The sequence below is a fragment of the Hyla sarda genome, chromosome 1 (genome assembly GCF_029499605.1).
Source record: "Hyla sarda isolate aHylSar1 chromosome 1, aHylSar1.hap1, whole genome shotgun sequence".
NCBI classification, from domain to species: Eukaryota; Metazoa; Chordata; class Amphibia; order Anura; family Hylidae; genus Hyla; species Hyla sarda.
Genome location: NC_079189.1, coordinates 278,924,619 through 278,947,580, shown reverse-complemented (window position 1 = coordinate 278,947,580; position 22,962 = coordinate 278,924,619). Strand labels below are relative to the sequence as shown.

The 22,962-nt window shown below is 46.5% G+C and overlaps 1 protein-coding gene across 4 annotated transcripts in view; it reads left to right on the top strand.

Annotated features, from left to right (window-relative positions):
- Positions 1–22,962, top strand: part of LOC130368781 (zinc finger BED domain-containing protein 4-like) — an 88,811-nt gene that overhangs the window by 62,678 nt on the left and 3,171 nt on the right. The window contains exons 1-2 of one of the 4 annotated variants that reach the window (XM_056573013.1): positions 18,580–21,712; positions 21,809–21,891. In XM_056573013.1, the coding sequence (XP_056428988.1) occupies positions 20,294–21,592 (1,299 nt within the window). In that variant the 5' untranslated portion in view covers positions 18,580–20,293 and the 3' untranslated portion in view covers positions 21,593–21,712; positions 21,809–21,891. Of the gene's footprint in view, positions 1–18,579; positions 21,892–22,888 lie in introns of those variants that run through there. The other 3 variants (XM_056573004.1, XR_008892569.1, XM_056572995.1) reach the window with 3 other exon arrangements.

Sequence of the window (22,962 nt, the reverse complement as noted above, 5' to 3'; positions counted from 1 at the left end):
GCACCCCGCTGTCATTACTGCACAGAGTGAGTTCGCTCTGCACGTAATGACGGGCAGTACAGGGGCCGGAGCATCGTTATGTCACGGCCCACCCCCCTCAATACGAGTCTATGGGAGGAGGCGTGGCGTTCGTCACGCCCCTGCCATAGACTTGTATTAAGGGGGCGAGCCGTGATGTCACGAGGGGCGGAGCCATGACGTCACGCTGCTCCATCCCCTGTATCGCCAGTCATTACGCACACAGCGAACTCGCTCTGTGCAGTAATGACAGTGGGATGCCGCAGTGGGGATCCCGGGGGTCCCCAGCAGTGGGACCGCGGCGATCTGACATCTTAGGGGATAAGATGTCTAGGGGAGGAGTACCCCTTTAAAACACCAGCCGGTGGGTAATTTTGCTTGAACTTTCACAGTATGTAGGCCCTTGACAGATTAACAGGTACAAAATGGTACACTACTTAGATGTAGGTATGTGGTATGCACATATTAAGGCAAAAACATTTGCTACAATATGCCAAAAAACTCTGTATTTTTGTAAAACACCAGCCGGTGATTACTTTTGCCAGGACTTTGCCAGTATCTAGACTTGTTACAGATTTACAGATACATAATAGTTGTTTGCTTTGATGTAGGTATTTGGTATGCACGTATGAGGGCAGACAAATGCACTACAGTCCGCTGAAAAAACGTATTTTTGCACAGCAGCAGGACACAGCAGTGCAGCACCAAACAAAAACAAAAACAAAAAAAAACGGGGCTTAAACCCTAAATTGCACTGTGTCACAGGGTGTTAAGATTGGTGTGAACAGTTTTTTTCCTGCCTCCTGTGATAAGGTTCATGAAGTTCAGGCAGCTTGTTGATATGTATGAGGCAACGAAAAGCTATCTGCCCCTCTGATAAATTGCTTAATGAAGTGACTGGGAGCTTAATGGCTGGCATCAAAATCCTTCTCGGTGACAACAAGCACTGCACTTCTCTCTGTGCACAACGCTGATGTAACTAGCATTTGGCAGTGGAACACTGTGGTACAATTCAGCGTCTCTGTGTAACACACACAAACATGCAGTCCGTCCTATCTCTGCAGTGTATATGGCATGAAATGAGCAGCCGCAAGATGGCTACCGATTATGTAGGGCTGTGACATCACAGGGGTCAATGAATGCTGATAGGCTGCATCCCGCATTCGATTCAGGGTTATCCCGCCTACCTCCCTTCCCGCCTTGCCTTCCCGCCTTCCCAGCATCCCCTGCCCCATGTAATGACATGTGGATCCGCCATTTAGGTTTTCTGGAGCCTGGAACGCTGTACAATGGAGTTTAATTAAGCGATTTGCACCACAAAATATTTGCTTTCGTTGCAAATTGAATAAATCATGAAATTCCTAACGAATTCGGGTTTGTCTGCTTCGATTCGCTCATCTCTAATGGTTGGCAGTCAGCATGGTAGCAGAAGTGGAAATTCTGGAGTCAAACGTGCCCGGGGTAGACTACCCGCTTAGCGGCAGCCTACCTTCCCGGGAGGTAATGGAACAGGGGTTCCTGGAGACGGCGGCAGTCAATTAATGCGGACTGTTGGTGGGAAAATCAGCTACTCGGCGGTGTGGCAGTTTTTCATCAAGCATCTGGAGGAGGTTAACATAGCCACATGCAAGATGTGTCGGCAGAAAGTGGAGCGTGGCCAGGGTGCCAATGTTGGCACCACGGCTCTGCGCCAACATATGCTGCTCCACCACTGTTGGCACCACAGACTGTATAGGAGTTGGTGGATGCTTTAGTCCAGGTCTGGGAGGACATCCCTCAACAGACCATCCGCCACCTCATCAGGAGCATGCCCAGGCGTTGTAGGGAGGTCAAACAGGCACGTGGAGGTCACACACACTACTGAGCCTCCTTTTGACTTGTTTTAAGGACATTACATTAAAGTTGGATCAGCCTGTAGTGTGGTTTTCCACCATGATTTTGAGTCCTCCATGGGTTGATCAATTTGATTTCCATTGATAATTTTTGAGGGATTTTGTTGTCAGCACGTTCAACTATGTAAAGACGAAAGTATTTTATACGATTAGTTCATTCATTCAGATCTAAGGTTTGTTATCTTAGAGCAATTTACCAAATTTTCTCAAAAAATGTTTAGTTTGAAGTAGATTTGAAGAAAGTTTGAAGAAATCTACCATAATGGACCCAAATATGGAAACTGCAAACCTCTAGGTATTCAAAAGGACATTGAGAATAATTGATAAACCTTTAAGTGTTTCACAGGAATAGCAGCATAGTGAAGGAGAAAATTCAAATCTTTATTTTTTACACTAACATGTTCTTGTAGCCCCATTTTTTTTTCATTTTTACAAGGGGTAAAAGGTGAACAAGCCCCCACCCCCAAATTTCTAATTCAATTTCTCTTGAGTAAGGAAATACCTCATATGTGGATGTAAAGTGCTCTGTGGGTGCACTAGAGGGCTCAGAAGGGAAGGACCGACAATGAGCTTTTGGACAGTGAATTTTGCTGAAAAGGTTTTTCGGTGGCATGTCACATTTAGGAAGCTCCCATGGTGCCAGAACAGCAAAAAAAAAAAAAAAAACATATGGCATACTATTTGGGAAACTAAACCCCTCAAGGAACGTAACAAGGAGTACAGCAAGCCTTAATACCCCACAGGTGATTGACGTACTTTTGTTAAAGTGTGACGTGAAAAAGGAGATTTTGATTTTCACACTATGCTGGTGTTACCTCCATCCCTTCAAACAACACCCCTACAATCATCATCTTTGCCAACCCAGGAACACTCACGTCCACATGACCAACTCACCTGCACCATATATGTTTCTCTTTCACCTGGATCCATGACTGTTAATCACTTTACCCAAACACGCTATCCTCTGCATCCTCCATTTCCACACTCTACCTGTCAGGCTTGCTCTGCTCCCATGATTTAATTCAGAGAGATCCAGTGAGTGCAGCAAGCCCAACAGATAGCAGGGTAATGGAGTGTGGACCTGAACTCACAACCTATGCACTCCAAAGCAGCAGCTCTAACCACAAGCCTGTGTGAGCTGCCTGTAAACAGGACATAGCGACCGCGGTCGCGGTCGTGGTCTTGGCCTGTTTTGACAAAAAGAGAAAGCCAACACAAGGGACTGGAATCAAAGACCGAGCTACCGCTCAGGCTTGCCACAAACACAGTTACGGTTTGAGGCCCACAGTTAGTGGTTAGAGCAGCCACCTAGCAGTGCAGAGGTTGTGTGTTTGAGTCTTGTGAACCCCCTGAGACTGAATTGAGAGATAGAAGGTGACAACTGCTCTTACACTTTTTGGCACGAGTTGATTTAAAAAAAATAGCTTTCCACCGGAGTATCCCTTTATGATCCGCAACTAACTCCTTGATCTGTTTGTGGTTTGACTAAACTTACATCTAAAAAAGGGGACGAGAACCAGCCACCAACTGGTTCACATTCCTTAGATCTAGTGATGAGCTGCATAGGCCATATTTGAATTCGCGATATTTCGCGAATATTCCTCGCATATTCGTTATATTTGCTTTTTTCCGCATATGCAAAAATGTATGCGCATATTCGGGAATATTGAGCCCTCCAGTGAACTGTGACTAGTGCATTAACTCTGTGATTTTTTGCACGTTGAAAGCAATAGGCCCTTTGTGGTCTATGGGGATCTCACAACATGTGAAACAGTAACTGTCTTGGCAGCACAGTGGAATGGGAGACCACCACTGGATTGAGTCCTGGATTGAGTCCTGGGGTGTTACAGTGTTGTGGTAAAACTATACTTTCCTGGAAAAGCTGCTGAGTTGCCCATAGCAACCAATCAGATTGCTTCTTTTATTAATGAAAGAAGAAATCTGATTGGTTGCTATGGGAAACTCAGAAACTTTTCCTCTGGACAGGTTTTGATAAAATCTTCCTCTATCGGGAGATTCATCAAAACCGGTTTAGAGGAAGAGTTGTGAAGTTGCCCATAACAACCAATCAGATTGCTTCTTTCATTTTTGAAAAGGCCTCTGAAAAAAGAAGGAAGCAATCTGATTGGTTGCTATGGGCAACTCAGAAACTTTTCCAGGAAAGTAAGGTTTAACCACAACACTTTAACACTCTTTCCCACCCCAGGACTTGAACCAGTGGTGGTCTCCCATTCAACTGTGCTGCTGAGACAGTCCTGCTTATCTTATTGTGTTACAGGTTGTGAGATCCCCATAGACCACAATGGGCCTAAACAGGCAAAAAATCCCAGACTTAATGCACTAGTCATAGTTCCCTATACCATTAAAGAAGGGAGGGCTCAATATTCGCGGATATGCCCATAAATTTAAACAGTAAGATAAGCAGGACCGTCTCGACAGCACAGTGGAATGGAAGACCGCCACTGCTCCGAATCCCGGGGTGTTACAGTGTTTTGGTTAAACTTTACTTTCCTGGAAAAGCTGCTAAATTGCCAATAGCAACCAATCAGATTGCTTCTTTCATTTTTGAAAAAGCCTCTGAAAAATGAAAGAAGCTATCTGATTGGTTGCTATGGGCAACTCAGAAACTTTTCCTCTGGACAGATTTTGATAAATCTCCCTCTATGGGGTAGATTCATCAAAACCAGTGTGCCTAAACCAGTGTGCCACATAACTAAAAATTGTAGTGTGCTTTTTTGTACCTGTTAATCTGAAACAAATCTACATACAGTGAAAGGCCAGGGAATAGTAACAACCGGCTGGTGTGTTACGAAAATATGTTTTCCAAGTGTACTATAGAGCCTTTTTTTTTCTGTCATATGTGCATACCACATAGCTACATCTAAGTAGTGTACTTTTTTGAGCCTGTTAATCTGCAACAAGCCGACATACAGTGAAAGGCGTGTAGTGAAGCGTATTTTACTCCCCTTGTATACGTCCTAAGTATGTCAGGCAGAAAAGTGCTAGGATGTGCTCAGAGGAGTGGCAGAGGCCTAAATTTATCAGGCAGAGGTCGCAGCCAACTAGGGGCGAGTGGCAGCAGGAGTTGTAGCGAGAGGCCTGAGCTTGCGGTATCAGCTACCGGTCGTGTCTCTACCGACAACCCATCTGTCGTCGTTGATTGGTTGACGCGGTCATCCACTTCATCACGTCAAGTAACATCTGATACCCCCACAACTCTCAGATCCCTGTCCCCAAATTGCCTCTGTCCTATGCTGTTCCCTCCCCTAAAGAATTATCTTACGCAGTGGGTTCAGCTCCATTACTCAGTCAGGAAGATGTTTTAGACGACAGTCAGCAGCCAAGAAGTGGAGGAGGCATCTGCCACTTCCTACGCTAGGCAGGCAATTATTGATGAGTAGTGCGACGTGGGAGGTGGTGTTTCTAGCATTCAGGGTCCTGAATCATACACTGTTAAGGAACCTAAGGAGGACATCAGTGAAGTGCAGACAGAACTCGATGATGATGAAGCCGATCGCACCATCAGCAGAAGAGGGTTGCAGGTTGCCCCTGAGGCAGCAGATGAGCCAGCAAGGTGGTAACGTGGTTGGAAATTCAGAAGAGGAAATTCAGGAGCCAAATGTGCCCGGGGTAGGCCACCTGCTTCGCGGCAGCCTACCTTCCAGGGAGGTAGTGGAACAGGGGTTCCTGGAGACGGCGGCAGTAGCAGTCGATTATTGCGCACTGTTGGTGGTAAAATCAAATACTCGGCGGTCTGGCAGTTTTTCATCAAATATCCGGAGGAGGTTAACACAGCCACATGCAAGATATGTCAGGGTAGCAATGTTGGCACGACATCCCTGCGTCAACATATGATGCGCCACCATAAAGCGGCCTGGGACAACCGTGGCTCAGATGTGGTGGTCCAGCCTGCCGCATCACCCAGTGGCACGCCACTCCCTCTTTCAGCCAGCCAAAGGTCCACCACCTCAGGCGAAGGGAGCTGTGTGTCATACCCTCCTTCTGTCGCTCCAGATGTTTCTGCTCCTCATACTTGTAGTCAGCCATTACTCCAACAATGCATAGGTGAAGCCATGTCCAAGAGACAACAGTATTCGCCCACTCATCCAATGCCACAGAAGCTGAATGTCCTCCTTTCCAAGTTGCTGGTGCTGCAGTCCCTCCCATTTCAAGTGGTGGACTGCACCTTTCAGAGAATTGATGGCTTGTGCCGAGCCGAGGTGGAGAGTCCCAAGCCGTCATTTCTTTGTGAAGAAGGCAGTACCAGCCCTGCATAATTTTGTTCAAGAGAAGGTGTGCCAGTCCTTGAGCCTGTCGGTGTGTTCAAAAGTGCACGGCAGCGCCGACGTGTGGAGCTGTAACTATGGGCAGGGAAAATACATGTCTTTTACAGGCCACTGGGTAAATGTGGTTCCTTTACAGCCACAACAGCAACTTTGACAAGTCACACCGCTTCCTCCTCCATGCTCTCGCTCTCAGGCAGTTTGTCCTGTGACAGTGTGGAACTCCGCCTCCTCATCCTTCACCGAGTCCTCGACCTCCACTGCACGTACAAATCTCAGTGGCCCTTCATCGTACCATGTGTGTAGGGCAAGGCGGTGTCACCCTGTTCTTCACCTGCTTTGCCTTGGTGAACGGAGTCACACAGGGGAGGAACTGCTAAAATTAATTCGTCAAGAAATCGGAGTATGGCTCACTTCACGAAAACTGGCGCAGAAGCTGAATGTCCTCCTTTCCAAGTTGCTGGTGCTACAGTCCCTCCCATTTCAAGTGGTGGACTCTGCACCTTTCAGAGAATTGATGGCTTGTGCCGAGCCGAGGTGGAGAGTCCCAAGCCGTCATTTCTTTGCGAAGAAGGCAGTACCAGCCCTGCTTAACTTTGTACAAGAGAAGGTGTGCCAGTCCTTGAGCCTGTCGGTTTGTTCAAAAGTGCAAGGCAGCGCCGACGTGTGGAGCTGTAACTACGGGCAGGGACAATGCATGTCTTTTACGGCCCACTGTGTAAATGTGGTTCCTTTACAGCCACAACAGCAACTTGGAAAGGTCACACCGCTTCCTCCTCCACGCTCTCGCTCTCAGGCAGTTTGTCCTGTGACAGTGTGCGACTCCGCCTCCTCATCCTCCACCGAGTCCTTGGCCTCCACTGCACGTACAAATCTCAGTGGCCCTTCATCGTACCATGTGTATAGGGCACGGCGGTGTCACGCTGTTCTTGGCATGCTTTGCCTTGGCGAACAGAGTCACACAGGGGAGAAATTGCTAAAATTAATTCGGCAAGAAATCGGAGTATGGTTTACTCCACGAAAACTGGAAATGGGAACCATGGTGACCGACAACGGGAAGAACATCATGTCCGTGCTGCGACAAGGAAGTGTGAAACATGCTCCCTGCATGGCACACGTGTTGAATCTGGTTGTCAAGCACTTCCTGAAGTCTTCACCCCATTTGCAAGACATCCTAACAATGGCAAGGAAACTCTGCATGCACTTCAGCCATTCGTACACCGCAAAGCACACCCTCCTTGAGCTGCAGCGTCAGAACGGTATCCCACAACATAGTCTTATTTGTGACATTGCCACACGTTGGAATTCCACCCTCCATATGTTGGACAGACTATACGAACAAAGAAAAGCCATCACCGATTTCTTGATGATCCAAGCAGGGGTACTCCCCTGTGTAACTTCAATGTGTACCAGTGGCAGCTCATACATGACACCTGCCGTTTGCTGAGGCCCTTTGAGTAAGCCACATTATTTGTAAGTTGCCTGGATCACGGGATGATCAATGTAATTCCCCTCCTTCATTGCCTACAACAAATTATTGAAACGATGGCTGGTCACGGCAATGGAGACGTTGTGTCTACATCTCATGGTTACATGAGCCCTGTGGGGGCTGAACTGGAGGAGGAGAATGTGGGGCAAAGTGGAGCACAGTTTAGGTTTGATGACATGGGCAGTGTTTAGGAGCTAAAGGGTTATTATGAGGAAGGCGAGACAGAGGACCCAGACACACCGTGGCAGTATGCAGTGGAGATGGAGGCAGGGAGTTGCTTGCGTTCTGACCCCCGAATTGTCATAATTTGTCAGCAGGATGACTTCTGGCTCTCCACCTTTTTGGACCCTCGCTACCCTCACAGAATGGGGGCCTTTTTTACACCCACTGAGAGGGAGGACAAACTGACCTACTACAGAAAGATACTACGTAGTCACTTGGCCGATGCCTATCGGCGACATGGTCCATCCACTCTCAGGTCTGACTCGGGGGGCCCTCTGCGCTCACCTTCCACTGCCATGGCTGCTGGGGAGGGGAGGGGTGGCAGGAGCAGTACAAGCTCCATTATAAACAGCCTAAGTCTACAGTCACTGATGAGTAGCTTTCTTCATCCGCATAGTGAAGCAACTTCTCAGCAGCAGGTAGACATGGAGCAGGACCTGAAGCAGCAGGTGGTGACATACCTTAACATGGCCATGCCAACAAACCTTGAAGATCCGCTGGACTTCTGGGCAGCCAAACTTGATTTATGGCCACTACTAGCAGGGTTTGCTCTGGAAAAGCTGTCCTGCGCGGCCAGTAGTGTGACATCAGAGCGGGTGTTTAGTGCCGCCGGGGCCATAGTCACCCCAAGGCGAACTCGTCTGTCCACGAAAAATGTGGAGAGACCTTTGTGCAGATGAATCAGGCATAGATCAGCCAGGATTTCCACCCACCAATGTCAGATGCCTCAGAATAGATTGACCATGCTTCTCCACCAACACTTCACAATTATGGTTATGAAACCCTCTTGGGTTATCAATTAGGGTTATGAAACCCTCTTCGGTACTGCGAATGCCTGCTCCTGACTGATCCTGTGTCTTTTAGGAACTACTTGCCTCACTGATGCTTCTGGCCTTGGGCCTTTAATTTTTGGATGTTTAGCAGTGACTAAATACATGCTTAATGCAAATTTCAACATTGATCTTTAAATGTAAGGGGTTATAAAACCCTCTTGGGTACTGCGAATGCCTGCTCCTGACTGATCCTGTGTCTTTCAGGAACTACTTGCCTCACTGATACTTCTGGCCTTGGGCCTTTAATTTTTGGATGTTTGCACTAGCTACATACATGCTTAATTGAAATTTCAAAATTGATCGTGCAATGTAAGGGGTTATGAAAGCCTCTTGGGTACTGCTGATGCCTGCTCCTGACTGTGTGTTTCAGGAACTACTTAGCTTATTGATGCTTCTGGGCTTGGGCCTTACATTTTTGGATGTTTAGCACGAGCTAAAAACATGCTTAATATAAATTTCAACATTGATATTTCAATGTAAGGGGTTATGAAACCCTCTTAGGTACTTCTGATGCCTGCTCCTGACTGCTCCTGTTTCTTTCAGGAACTACTTGGCTTACTGATGCTTCAGAGCTTGGGCCTTAAATTTATGGATGTTTTGCACTAGCTTACATACATGCTTAATTAAGATTTCAACATTGATCTTTCAGTCTTAGGGGTTATATAATCCTCTTGTGTTCTGCTGATGCCTTTTCCTGACTGTGTCTTTCAGGAACTACTTGGCTTACTGATGCTTCTGAGCTTGGGCCTTACATTTTTGGAGGGTAGCACTACCTAACATGCATCTTCAATAGAGATTTCAACATTCACCTTTTACTTTTAGGGGTTGTTAACCCCTCTTGTGTACTCATGCTGCTTCCTGCTCCACTCTGTCAGCCCGTTGGTCCTGTGACAGTGTTTGACTCCACCTCCTCATCCTCCACCATGTCCTCAGCTTCCACTGCCCGGACAAGTCTCAGTGGTCCTTCAGCATACCATGTGTACAGGGTATGGCGGTGTCACGCAGTTCTTCACATGGTTTGCCTTGGCGCAAAGTGTTGGAAACAATGGCTGGTCAGGGCTATGGAGACATTGCGCCTACATCTCATGGCCACATGAGCCCTGTGGGGGCTTGTTAGATTTGGCCCTCTGGGGTCCGGGACACTAAAACTTGGGAGTTAAAATTTAAATTTCAAAATCATTAATTTAAATTTCAAAATCTTAAATTTAAATTAAAAAAATCATACATTTCAATGGTCTCTTCATGCTTTAGCCAACTCCAGGCTGTGTCATTCAGGCAATATATGGTTTACTGATACTGCTGCTGGGCAGAGTCTGGGAATAAAAATGTTGTTATGGTATGTAGCACAGACAGTTAGGAATAGATTGCTGGGTATGTATTGTATTATACATTCTACAGACTAGTGTAACCAGCAGACTATTTGTTGGGATCTCACAGGACTTGAACTCACAATCTCTGTGCTCCAAGTTGTCTCCTCTAACCACTAGGCTGTGGGACTCAAACTGTAGCTTTAGCACGCCTGAGTAGTAGCTCTGTCTTTTACTCCAGTCCTCCTCTGTGGGCTTTATCTTTGTGTTAAAACAGGCCAAGACCACGGTCGCTATGTCATGTCATGTTATGTCATGTTATGTCATGTTATGTCATGTTATGTCATGTCATGTCATGTCATGTCATGTTATGTCATGTTATGTCATGTTATGTCATGTTATGTCATGTTATGTCATGTTATCCAGGCAGCTCCTACGGGCTAGTGGTTAGGGCTGCTGCCTTGGAGCGCAGAGGCTGTGAGGTCAAGTCAATACTACTCCGTTGCCATACTATCTGTCGGGCCTGCTCTGCTTGCCCAATCTCTCCAAATTAGATCGTGGGAGAGGAGCAAGCCTGATGGATGGAATGTGGAAATGGAGTATGCGGAGGAAGGCATTTTTGGGAGAAGCAGCTGATGGTGACAGATCCAGGTGTTTGAGAAGTGTAAATGGTGTGGGAGAGTGGGGGATGCTGATGGTGCAACGGTTTGGATTGGGGGGGTGTGGCTTGAAGGGCTGCAGACAATTGTGGTTGGTAGTGGATCCACTTTTCTTGATATATAAATATTAACAAAATAATTAAAGCCTGCCTTTTTCAACCTTATGCCAAATCCCACTGCTCTACTCACCTCAGCAGACTCAACATCACTTTTGGCTGAAAGGAGTGCACCTGCCTCCACTTCTACCTACACCTTTCACAATCCCCCCCCAACAACTTACCTCAACTTCATACACTCCGAAGACACTGGACCACCATGTGCTCTTCTTGACATGCTCCTCACCTTAGTCCATCAACCTCTGGTGCAACAATCCATTCCCTCTGAACAAGGTTTTGGCCCGTTTTGGCAAACAGAGAAACTGCACAGAGGGGGAAGGGGTTACTCGAACCTAAGACCAATCTAGCTCTCAGCTTGCCTTGTTGAAAGCCCTGACAGCCCACTGGTTAGCATTGCTATTTTGCAGCGCAAAGCTCATGGGTTCGAATCCCCTGATGTCTGCTACATTGGTTGAATGCAGGCATCATGGGTTTCAACCCCATGGTAGAAGACTGAGGAAATGGCATTACCTGTACTATCCTAGTCAAATCTATATGAGTCAGGGATCTAAGGAATGTGAACCAGTTTGTGGCTGGTTCCCATCCCACTTTTTAGATGTAAGTTTTGTCAAACCACAAAAAGATCAATGAGTTAGTTGAAGATTGTAAAGGGATATTCCGGTGGAAAGCTATTTTTTTTAAATCAACTGGTGCCAAAGAGTATAACAGCTGTTGTCACCTTCTATCTCTCCAATTCAGTCCCAGGGGCTTCACAGGACTCAAAAACACAACCTCTGCACTGCATGGTGGCTGCTTTAACCACTAGGCTGTGTGACTATATAGGACAAGCCTGAGCGGTAGCTCGGTCTTTGGTTCCAGTCCCCCGTGTGGGCTTTCTCTTTTTGTCAAAACAAGCCAAGACCACGGTCGCTAGGTCGCTAGGTCTTGCCTTGCCTTGCCTTGCCTTGCCTTGCCTTGCCTTGCCTTGCCGGCAGCTCACACTGGTTAGTGGTTAGAGCTGCTGCTTAGGAGTGCTGGGTTTGTGAGTCCACACTCTATAGCTCTGCTATCTGTTGTGTGTGCTCTGCTCCTCAGATCTGTCTTAATTAAATTGTGGGAGCAGAGCAAGCCTGACAGGTAGAGTGAGGATGCAGAGGAAAGTGTTTTTGGGAGAAGTGGCTAACAGTCATGGATCCAGGTGTCAGAGAAGCATATACGGTGCAGGTGAGTTGCTGATATGAAAGTGAGCGTTCCTGAGTGGGTGGTCTCGTCCTATGTATGCTGTTATACCACAACTGACAAGTAAAATTCATTTTTTAAAATTCTACTAGATTTTCTTACCTCTACATACAGTGAAAGGCCAGGGAAAACTAATCACTGGCAGTTGATTTATGAAAATACGCTTTCCATGTGTATTTTGGGATGTTTAGCAGTGGCTAAATACATGCTTAATGCAAATGTCAACATTGATCTTTAAATGTAAGGGGTTATAAAAACCCTCTTGGGTACTGCGAATGCCTGCTCATGACTGATTCTGTTTCTTTCAGGAACTACTTGCATCAATGATACTTCTGGCCTTGGGCCTTTAATTTTTGGATGTTTGCACTAGCTACATACCTGCTTAATTGAAATTTAAAAATTGATCGTGCAATGTAAGGGGTTATGAAAGTATCTTGGGTACTGCTGATGCCTGCTCCTGACTGTGTGTTTCAGGAACTACTTAGCTTATTGATGCTTTTGGGCTTGGGCCTTGCATTACTTACATTGGGTGATTACTTTTGCCAGGACTTTGCCAGTATCTAGACTTGTTACAGATTTACAGATACAAAATAGTACACTGCTTTGATGTAGGTATTTGGTATGCATGTATGAGGGCAGACAAATGCACTACAGTCCGCTGAAATAACGTATTTTTGCACAGCAGCAGGACACAACAGTGCAGCACCACAAAAAAAATAAAAATAAACGTGGATTAAAGCCTAAATTGCACTCTGTCACAGGGTGTTAAGATTGGAGTGAACTGTTTCTTTCCTGCCTCCTGTGATAAGGTTCATGAAGTTCAGGCAGCTTGTTTATATGTATGAGGCAACGAAAAGCTATCTGCCCCTCTGATAAAATGCTTAATGAAGTGATTGGGAGCTTAATGGCTGGCATCAAAATCCTTCTCAGTGACAACAAGCACTGCACTTCTCTCTGTGCACAACGCTGATGTAACTAGCATTTGGCAGTGGAACGCTGTGGTACAATTCAGCGTCTCTGTGTAACACACACAAACACGCAGTCCGTCCTATCTCTGCAGTGTATATGGCATGAAATGAGCAGCCGCAAGATGGCTACCGATTATGTAGGGCTGTGACATCACAGGGGTCAATGAATGCTGATAGCCTGCATCCCGCATTCGATTCAGGGTCATCCCGCCTACCTCCCTTCCCGCCCTGCCTTCCCACCTTCCCAGCATCCCCTGCCCCATGTAATGACATGTGGATCCGCCATTTTAGGTTTTCTGGAGCCTGGAACGCTGTAAAATGGAGTTTAATTAAGCGATTTGCACCAAAAAATATTCGCTTTTGTTGCGAATTGAATAAATCATGAAATTCGTAAAGAATTCGGGTTTGTCTGCTTTGATTCGCTCATCTCTAATGGTTGGCAATCAGCATGGTGGCAGAAGTGGAAATTCTGGAGCCAAATGTGCCCGGGGTAGACTACCCGCTTTGCTTGCAGCCTACCTTGCCGTTAGGTAATAGAACAGGGGTTCCTGGAGACGGCGGCAGTCAATTAGGGCGGACTGTTGGTGGGAAAATCAGCTACTCGGCATTGTGGCAGTTTTTCATCAAGCGTCCGGAGGAGGTTAACAAAGCCACATGCAAGATGTGTCGGCAGAAAGTGAAGCGTGGCCAGGGTCCCAATGTTAGCACCACGGCTCTGCGCCAACATATGCTGCTCCACCACTGTTGGCACCACAGACTGTATAGGAGTTGGTGGATGCTTTAGTCCAGGTCTGGGAGGACATCCCTCAACAGACCATCCACCACCTCATCAGGAGCATGCCCAGGCGTTGTAGGGAGGTCAAACAGGCACGTGGAGGTCTCACACACTACTGATCCTCATTTTGACTTGTTTTAAGGACATTGCATCAAAGTTGGATCAGCCTGTAGTGTGGTTTTCCACCATGATTTTGAGTCCTCCATGGGTTGATCAATTAGATTTCCATTGATAATTTTTGGGGGGCATGTCACATTTAGAAAGCTCCCATGGTGCCAGAACAGAAAAAACAAAAAAAAACATATGGCATACTATTTGGGAAACTAAACCCCTCAAGGAACGTTACAAGAAGTACAGCGAGCCTTAATACCCCACAGGTGATTGACGTACTTTTTTTAAAGTGAGACGTGAAAATGGAAATTTTGATTTTAACACTAATATGCTGGTGTTACCTCCAGCCCTTCAAACAACACCCCTACAATCATCACCCTTGCCCACCCAGGAACACTCACGTCCGCATGACCAACTCACCTGCACCATATATGTTTCTCTGACACCTGGATCCATGACTGTTAGCCACTTTACCCAAACACACTTTCCTCTGCATCCTCCATTTCCACACTCTACCTGTCAGGCTTGCTCTGCTCCCATGATTTAATTCAGAGAGGTCCAGTGAGTGCAGCAAGCCCAACAGATAGCAGGGTAATGGAGTGTGGACCTGAACTCACAACCTCTGCACTCCAAAGCAGCAGCTCTAACCACAAGTCCAAGGGAGCTACCTGGAAACAAGACTTTGCGACCGCGGTCGTGGTCTTGGCCTGTTTGATAAAAAGAGAAGGCCCACACGAGGGACTGGAACCAAAGACCGAGCGACCGCCCAGGCTTGCCACAAACACAGTTACAGTTTGAGTCCCACAGCCTAGTGGTTAGAGCAGCCACCTTGCAGTGCAGAGGTTGTGTGTTTGAGTCTTGAACCCCCTGAGACTGAATTGAGAGATAGAAGGTGACAACAGCTGTTACACATTTTGGCACCAGTTGATTTAAAAAAAGAATAGCTTTCCACCGGAGTATCCCTTTATGATCTGCAACTAACTCCTTGATCTGTTTGTGGTTTGACTAAACTTACATCTAAAAAAAGGGACGAGAACCAGCCACCAACTGGTTCACATTCCTTAGATCTAGTGATGAGCGGCATAGGCCATAGTTGAATTCACGATATTTCACGAATATTCCTCGCATATTCGTTATATTTGCTTTTTTCCGCATATGCAAAAATTTATGCGCATATTCGGGAATATTGAGCCCTCCAGTGAACTGTGACTAGTGCATTAACTCTGTGATTTTTTGCACATTGAAATCAATAGGCCCATTGTGGTCTATGGGGATCTCATGACATGTTAAACAGTAAGATAAGCAGGACTGTCTTGGCAGCACAGTGGAATGGGAGACCACCACTCGATTGAGTCCTGGGGTGGGACAGTGTTACAGTGTTGTGGTTAAACTTTACTTTCCTGGAAAGCTGCTGAGTTGCCCATAGCAACCAATCAGATTGCTTCTTTTATTTCTGAAAATTGAAAGAAGAAATCTGATTGGTTGCTATCGGAAACTTTTCCTCTGGACAGGTTTTGATAAAAATCTTCCTCAATGGGGAGGTTCATCAAAACCGGTGTAGAGGAAGAGTTGTGAAGTTGCCCATAGCAATCAATCAGATTGCTTCTTTCTTTTTTGAAAAGGCCTCTGAAAAAAGAAGGAAGCAATCTGATTGGTTGCTATGGGCAACTCAGAAACTTTTCCAGGAAAGTTTAACCACAACACTTTAACACCCCAGGACTTGAACCAGTGGTGGTCTCCCATTCAACTGTGCTGCTGAGACAGTCCTGCTTATCTTACTGTTTTACATGTTGTGAGATCCCCATAGACCACAAATGGGCCTATTAGTTTAAATAGGCAAAAATCACAGAGTTAATGCACTAGTCATAGTTCCCTATACCATTAAAGAAGGGAGGGCTCAATATTCGCGAATATGCGCATACATTTAAACAGTAAGATAAGCAGGACCATCTCAACAGCACAGTGGAATGGGAGACCACCACTGCTTCGAGTCCCGGGGTGTTACAGTGTTGTGGTTAAACTTTACTTTCCTGGAAAAGCTGCTGAGTTGCCAATAGCAACCAATCAGATTGCTTCTTTCATTTTTGGAAAAGCCTCTGAAAAATGAAAGAAGCTATCTGATTGGTTGCTATGGGCAACTCAGAAACTTTTCCTCTGGACAGGTTTTGATAAATCTCCCTCTATGGGGTAGATTCATCAAAACCAGTGTGCCTCATACCTAAAAATAAGTAGTGTGCTTTTTTTGTACCTGTTAATCTGAAACAAACCTACATACAGTGAAAGGCTAGGGAATAGTAACAACCGGCTGGTGTGTTACGAAAATACGTTTTCCAAGTGTACTATAGAGCCTTTTTTTCCTGTCATATGTGCATACCACATAGCTACCTCTAAGTAGTGTACTTTTTTGAGCCTGTTAATCTGCAACAAGTCGACATACAGTGAAAGGCGTGTAGTGAAGCGTATTTTACTCCCCTTGTATATGCCCTAAGTATGTCAGGCAGAGAAGTGCCAGGATGTGCTCAGAGGAATGGCAGAGGCCTAAATTTATCAGGCAGAGGTCGCAGCCAACTAGGGGCGAGTAGCAGCAGGAGTCGTAGCGAGAGGCCTGAGCTCCCGGTATCAGCTACCGGTCGTGTCTCTACCGACAACCCATCTGTCGTCGTTGATTGGTTGACGCGGTCATCCACTTCATCACGTCAAGTAACATCTGATACCCCCACAACTCTCAGATCCGGGAGCAGTCCCTGTCCCCAAATTGCCTCTGTCCTATGCTGTTCCCTCCCCTAAAGAATTATCTTACGCAGTGGATTCAGCTCCACTATTCAGTCAGGAAGATGTATTAGACGACAGTCAGCAGCTACTGCCCAGCCAAGAAGTGGAGGAGGCATCTGCCACTTCCTACGCTAGGCAGGCAATTATTGATGAGTAGTGCGACGTGGGAGGTGGTGTTTCTAGCATTCAGGGTCCTGAATCATACACTGTTGAGGAACCTGAGGAGGACATCAGTGACGTGCAGACAGAACTCGATGATGATGAAGCGAATCGCACTTGGAAGCCGGGTGCAGAGGGGGCTTCATCATCATCAGCAGAAGAGGGTTGCAGGTTGCCCGTGAGGCAGCAGATGAGCCAGCAAGGTGGTAGCATGGTTGGAAATTCAGAAGTGGAAATTCAGGAGCCAAATGTGCCAGGGATAGGCCACCTGCTTCGCGGCAGCCTACCTTGGTGGTAAAATCAGATACTCGGCGGTCTGGCAGTTTTTCATCAAATATCCGGAGGAAGTTAACACAGCCACATGCAAGATGTGTCAGGGTAGCAATGTTGGCACCACAGCCCTGCGTCAACATCTGATGCGCCACCATAAAGCGGCCTGGGACAACCGTGGCTCAGATGTGGTGGTCCAGCCTGCCGCATCACCCAGTGGCACGCCACTCCCTCTTTCAGCCAGCCAAAGGTCCACCACCTCAGGCGAAGGGAGCTGTGTGTCATACCCTCCTTCTGTCGCTCCAGATGCTTCTGCTCCTCCTACTTGTAGTCAGCCATTACTCCAACAATCCATAGGCGAAGACATGTCCAAGAGACAACAGTATGCGCCCACTCATCCTAGGCCACAGAAGCTGAATGTCCTCCTTTCCAAGTTGCTGGTGCTGCAGTCCCTCCCATTTCAAGTGCTGGACTGCACCTTTCAGAGAATTGATGGCTTGTGCCGAGCCGAGGTGGAGAGTCCCAAGCCGTCATTTCTTTGTGAAGAAGGCAGTACCAGCCCTGCAGAATTTTGTTCAAGAGAAGGTGTGCCAGTCCTTGAGCCTGTCGGTGTGTTCAAAAGTGCACGGCAGCGCCGACGTGTGGAGCTGTAACTACGGGCAGGGAAAATACATGTTTTTTACGGGCCACTGGGTAAATGTGGTTCCTGCACAGACACAACAGCAACTTGGACAAGTCACACCGCTTCCTCCTCCATGCGCTCGCTCTCAGGCAGTTGGTCCTGTGACAGTGTGCGACTCCGCCTCCTCATCCTTCACCGAGTCCTCGACCTCCACTGCACGTACAAATCTCAGTGGCCCTTCATCGTACTATGTGTGTAGGGCAAGGCGGTGTCACCCTGTTCTTCACCTGCTTTGCCTTGGCGAAACGGAGTCACACAGGGGAGGAACTGCTAAAATTCATTCGTCAAGAAATCGGAGTATGGCTCACTCCACGAAAACTGGCGCAGAAGCTGAATGTCCTCCTTTCCAATGTCCTGGCTACTGGCCTTGCATGGTCCCTCACATCCCCCCGCCAGCCGGGTAAGGGGATGGAAGATGAAGCCCTGGATTCCCGAGGTTCCATAGCAGGAAAACCTAAGCAGGTGTCTGCCACACACATGAGGAGGGGCTGATGGAAAGTCTGCTTCTCTGAATATCTGCTGGAAGTCACAGGAGCACATACACACCCAATCTCACTCCAGAGCTGTATGCACTATTCTGCTGGGTTCACTGTGTACATATATTACATTATAGACATGTGCAATTCGGTTCGGCACAAATGTTATATTTAACGAATATTACCGTTTTCGTACATTTGGAGCGATCCGAATGCACGAAAACATACTTTGAGCATCTCCGAAAAGCCCCGAAAATACGAACAGGCAAACAACGAATGCGTTCGGTGAACAATGAATGCATGCGGTGAATAACGAATGCATTCGTTAAATAACGAATCATGCGGTGAATAACGAATGCATTCGTTAAATAACGAATCATTCGGGGAATAACGAATGCATTCGTTGTCTGTAAACGAAAGTAAAGAAATAATTCTACATTCTTTTAATTGGTCCTTGGGAGGTCACATGATCGGAGTTCATTGTCACATGGTACCATATGGTAACTTTTAGCCAATTAGCTTATTCCATTCGATCCCTACTGTATTGCAGACAGTAAGGCTGTTTTATTCAGTTGTGAGGTAGTCCTGTGAGACTTTGGCTGGTGGTGTTACAGTTGCAGTGTGTGGAGTGAGTCACTGGATTTGCAGAAATGGACGGTTTACCTGATGATAACTTGGCTTCTGGCACAGAGACAACAGGCAAACAAGCTAAGGTAACACCTGCACTTTTTTACAAAAGAGGATCAGCAGCAAGGCCTGCAGCAAAGTCCCATGCTTCATCAAGTGGCCATACTCATCATCATATCCAAGGAAAAAATAAGACAGCCACCACTAGTGCTGCTACTGTGGCCCTTAATGTCTCGCAATCTGTTAGACACCAAGAAGGAGAGGGAAACAAGAAGCAGGGTTCACAATCAGACATGGACATAATGCAGTTAAGTACGCCTCTTCAAGGTGTAGACATTGGAAGCATAGAAGAGGAGGTACCCCTTGATTTCATTCATGATGTGTCCAGTCCTGAACAATATCAAAGTCCTGTATCGCAACTCCTATTTACAACTGACCTTCCAGAATCATCATCACCCCCATCATCCTCTGGCTCTTTAGTTGTAATGGATACACCACCCTCCCATTCAAGTAGTGCCACCGTCGCCAGTACAAGGCCTCCATCTTCCAAAAGCTATTGCCTCCCGCAAAATGCCCCATCTGCACAACCCGGTTCCAGTTCCAGCCGGAAATCTAAAGTTTGGGAGCATTTTTCTATAGTTGTGATGGTAGATCAGCTAAATGTAAGCTATGTGGCAGGGAAGTCAGTCGTGGTAGAGTTATAGGGCATCTGACTAATTCTGGCATGAATCACCATTTGCGCACACACCACAAGCCAGTCCTGTTAAGAGAAGACAGTGGGTTGTTGTCACCTCCACCCAGTAAAAAAAAGGGCAAGTAGTGCTAGTTCCAGTGCTACCATCAGCCCAGATAACCTGGACAAGGGGCACAGAGGGGAAGCTGTTGACTCCAGTCAAGCAAAACAGCCCACCTTGGATCAATTTAGTGGATTTCATTCCAGGGGGATTTCAAGACAGCAGTCCCGTAAAATTACCCGCCTCATTGGCGAGCTCATAGCCGTCGGGGGAGCTCCCTTTAACATGGTGGAGGGGGAACCGTTTAAACGTCTAATGCAGGCAGTTGCACCCCAGTATGTAATTCCATCCCGTACCACATTTAGTCGCAGTATAGTACCCTCCTTACATTAATCTTGTGTGGAGTTAATAAAACAGGAGCTAGGCAGAGCCACAGGACAGTGTTTACATTTCACCACAGACTTGTGGAGTGCTCCCAGTGGGCAGCATGCCTTCTTATCACTAACAGCACACTGGTGGCAGCCCATTGTAATGGAACCAGCCCAAATTACATCAGGGCCAAGAAACACAGGAGCTGGTGTTGTAGAAAAACCAAAATCAGGGGCACTGCTCATTCCTACTGCATGCAGAGGTTTTAGATGAGCAGCACAGCTCGCATAACATAAACCGTGCATTACAGAAAATGGTGGCAGAGTGGCTTGGGGAGCAGGCAAATACACAGGTAAAGATGGGGTTTGTGGTCACTGATGGGGCAGCCAATATGTTAAAAGCACTGCGGGATGGCAAATTTGTTGGTGTCCGATGCTCCGCCCATGTCCTCCATCTTGTAGTAAAGGCTGGTATAGATGACACCACTGAGAGCAATACAAAGCTCTCTGAAGTGTTAGACTCCTGTAGGAAAATTGCAGGCCATTTTCATAGAAGTGTGAAGGACAGTCACATTTTCAGGCAGGAGCAGATTAAGGCAGGTCTTCCTCAACACCGCCTGAAGCAGGATGTAAGCACCAGGTGGAATTCTACATTGGACATGCTTGAAAGAATTCTGGAGCAACAAAAAGCAATACATGCAATGTCACATGAGCAGGTCATCGGTGTGACCAGACCACTTAGCAGGGAGGAGTGGAAAATAATAGCTCAGGTGGTGACTGTACTAAGCCCCTTTCGTGCAGCCACAGAAAACCTAAATCAAGAAAATGCAAGCTTGGCTCAAGTCATCCCCCTCTTTACCCATCTTGTTAACAAAATGGATGCCATCCTCAACCATAGAGAAAACTTGCCTGGAGGATACATAGTACCTGATGTTGCCACACTTGTCAGAAGACTGCATGGACAATTAAACCGGAGGATCCCAGAGCTCACTGATGCTTGCCCTGAATTGATGCTTGCCACCATGTGTGACCCCCGAATTAAGGGCAAAATGGCACTCCAAGCCAATTCCCTAACAAGCTGGAGAGAGAAATTAATCAACAGGGTGTGTGACAGGCAAAGACACTTGGTTGTGCCGTCAGAGAGGGACGATGAGGATGATGATGATGATGAAGAAGAGGAGGATGAGCCTGCTATGTCATCATCATCACCCATCACAAACACTGCTGGACACTCATCAAGAGCTGCTGACTTTTGGGCAGAAACTTTGCAAACCTTGGTCGGACACAACAGACAACCCTCAAGGATACCCAGAGATAAGGTTGCAGAGACTGTAAAAAGTTATTTGTCTGAACCCCATCTGGCACCTACAGCGGATAGTCTCAAGTACTGGGATGAAAGGAGGGCAATTTGGCCTGCTCTCTCCATGGTGGCCCAGGAGCTCCTATCCTGCCCCCCAACCTCTGTGCAAAGTGAACGGGTATTTTCAGTCACTGGCAATATTCTCTGCCCACAGCGTTCACAGCTGGCCCCTCAGCTCATGGAGCAGATGACTTTTCTTAAAGTAAACATGCCCAAGCTGGGATACCCTGCCCTAAGCTTTGACACCAATTAGTTATGAGTTCTACAGTTCAAGTTAAAAGTTGAAGTTCTTGGTTACAAATTGGAATGTTGGATCCCGTTGTGTTATCAGTTGTTTGAAAAAGTTAAGAAAGTGAACAGCACCATCAAACAGGTTAGTGGTCTGTCAATTTTCTTCTTAGCCTCCTAACATTACATTTAGAATGCTAATAATTTCTATTTAATTTATATCTTTCCCTCCTTCTTTTAGGATTTAGTGGACATTTAGTGGACATTTTTGTGGATACAACAAGGACGTCCATTTATGTGGTAAAGGAGATCAGCAAATCAGTGGTAAGTAAATGACAATTTTTTTTTCTTAAAGGGGTACTCCGGCACTTAGACATCTTATCCCCTATCCAAAGGATAGGGGATAAGATGCCTGATCGCGGGGGTCCCGCCGCTGGGGACCCCCCTCATCTTGCATGCGGCACCCCAGTTAAAATCAGTCTCCGGGGACTGATTTTAACTGGGGTGCAGCGTGCAAGATCACAGGGGTCCCCAGCGGCGGGACCCCCGCTATCAGGCATCTTATCCCCTATCCTTTGGATAGGGAATAAGATGTCTAGGCGCCGGAGTACCCCTTAAATGACAGTAGTGCTTTACAATGCATCTGACACTTAAGTGACCTCTATTAAATGGAGCACAGATCCCAGCAGCATATTAAAAGTCACAGTGTAATAAAAGTATAGCTTTAGTACCTTAAAGGGGTATTCCGGGCAAAAACATTTGATCCCCTATCCAAAGGATAGGGAATAAGATGTCTGATCGTGGGGGCCCACTGCTGGGACCCCCAGCGATCAGACATCTTATCCCCTATCCTCGCCTAACACACTCGCCTAACACATGTGTGAAAGGCTTAACTCTTCCACACCTGGAAGAAAAGCACAGAAAACATATAATGCATGAAAAACAATGTCTGAACAGGGCCTGAAACGGGAAAATGCAAAAATAAATAAATGGACATTACACCCAGGTTCACAATGCCTCAGGACCCCACCTCTCCAACTGTTGAGGTAAATAATAATAATAAATTAGAGGTACTATTGCAATACACATTTCATGCACTGGTGGAATCTGTGTTCTGCTATCAAAGTTATCATCAATCATGTAGACACCACAACAGGAGATGAATTTTTTCCTACCTACAATTTTTTTAATATTTTGATGGCAAAGGCCTTGAATGCAAATGTAGCAATAAATAACAACTGTAATCATCATTTTTTGCCTTGTATGCCTACTGTCTACAATCAGCCAGCATAATCATACCAATTGCATGTTTATATTGTAGGAAGGATTTGGCACCATTTTGTATGAGGTTACAATATACAACTCAACATGAAACTTTGGTAATAGAATACAGAG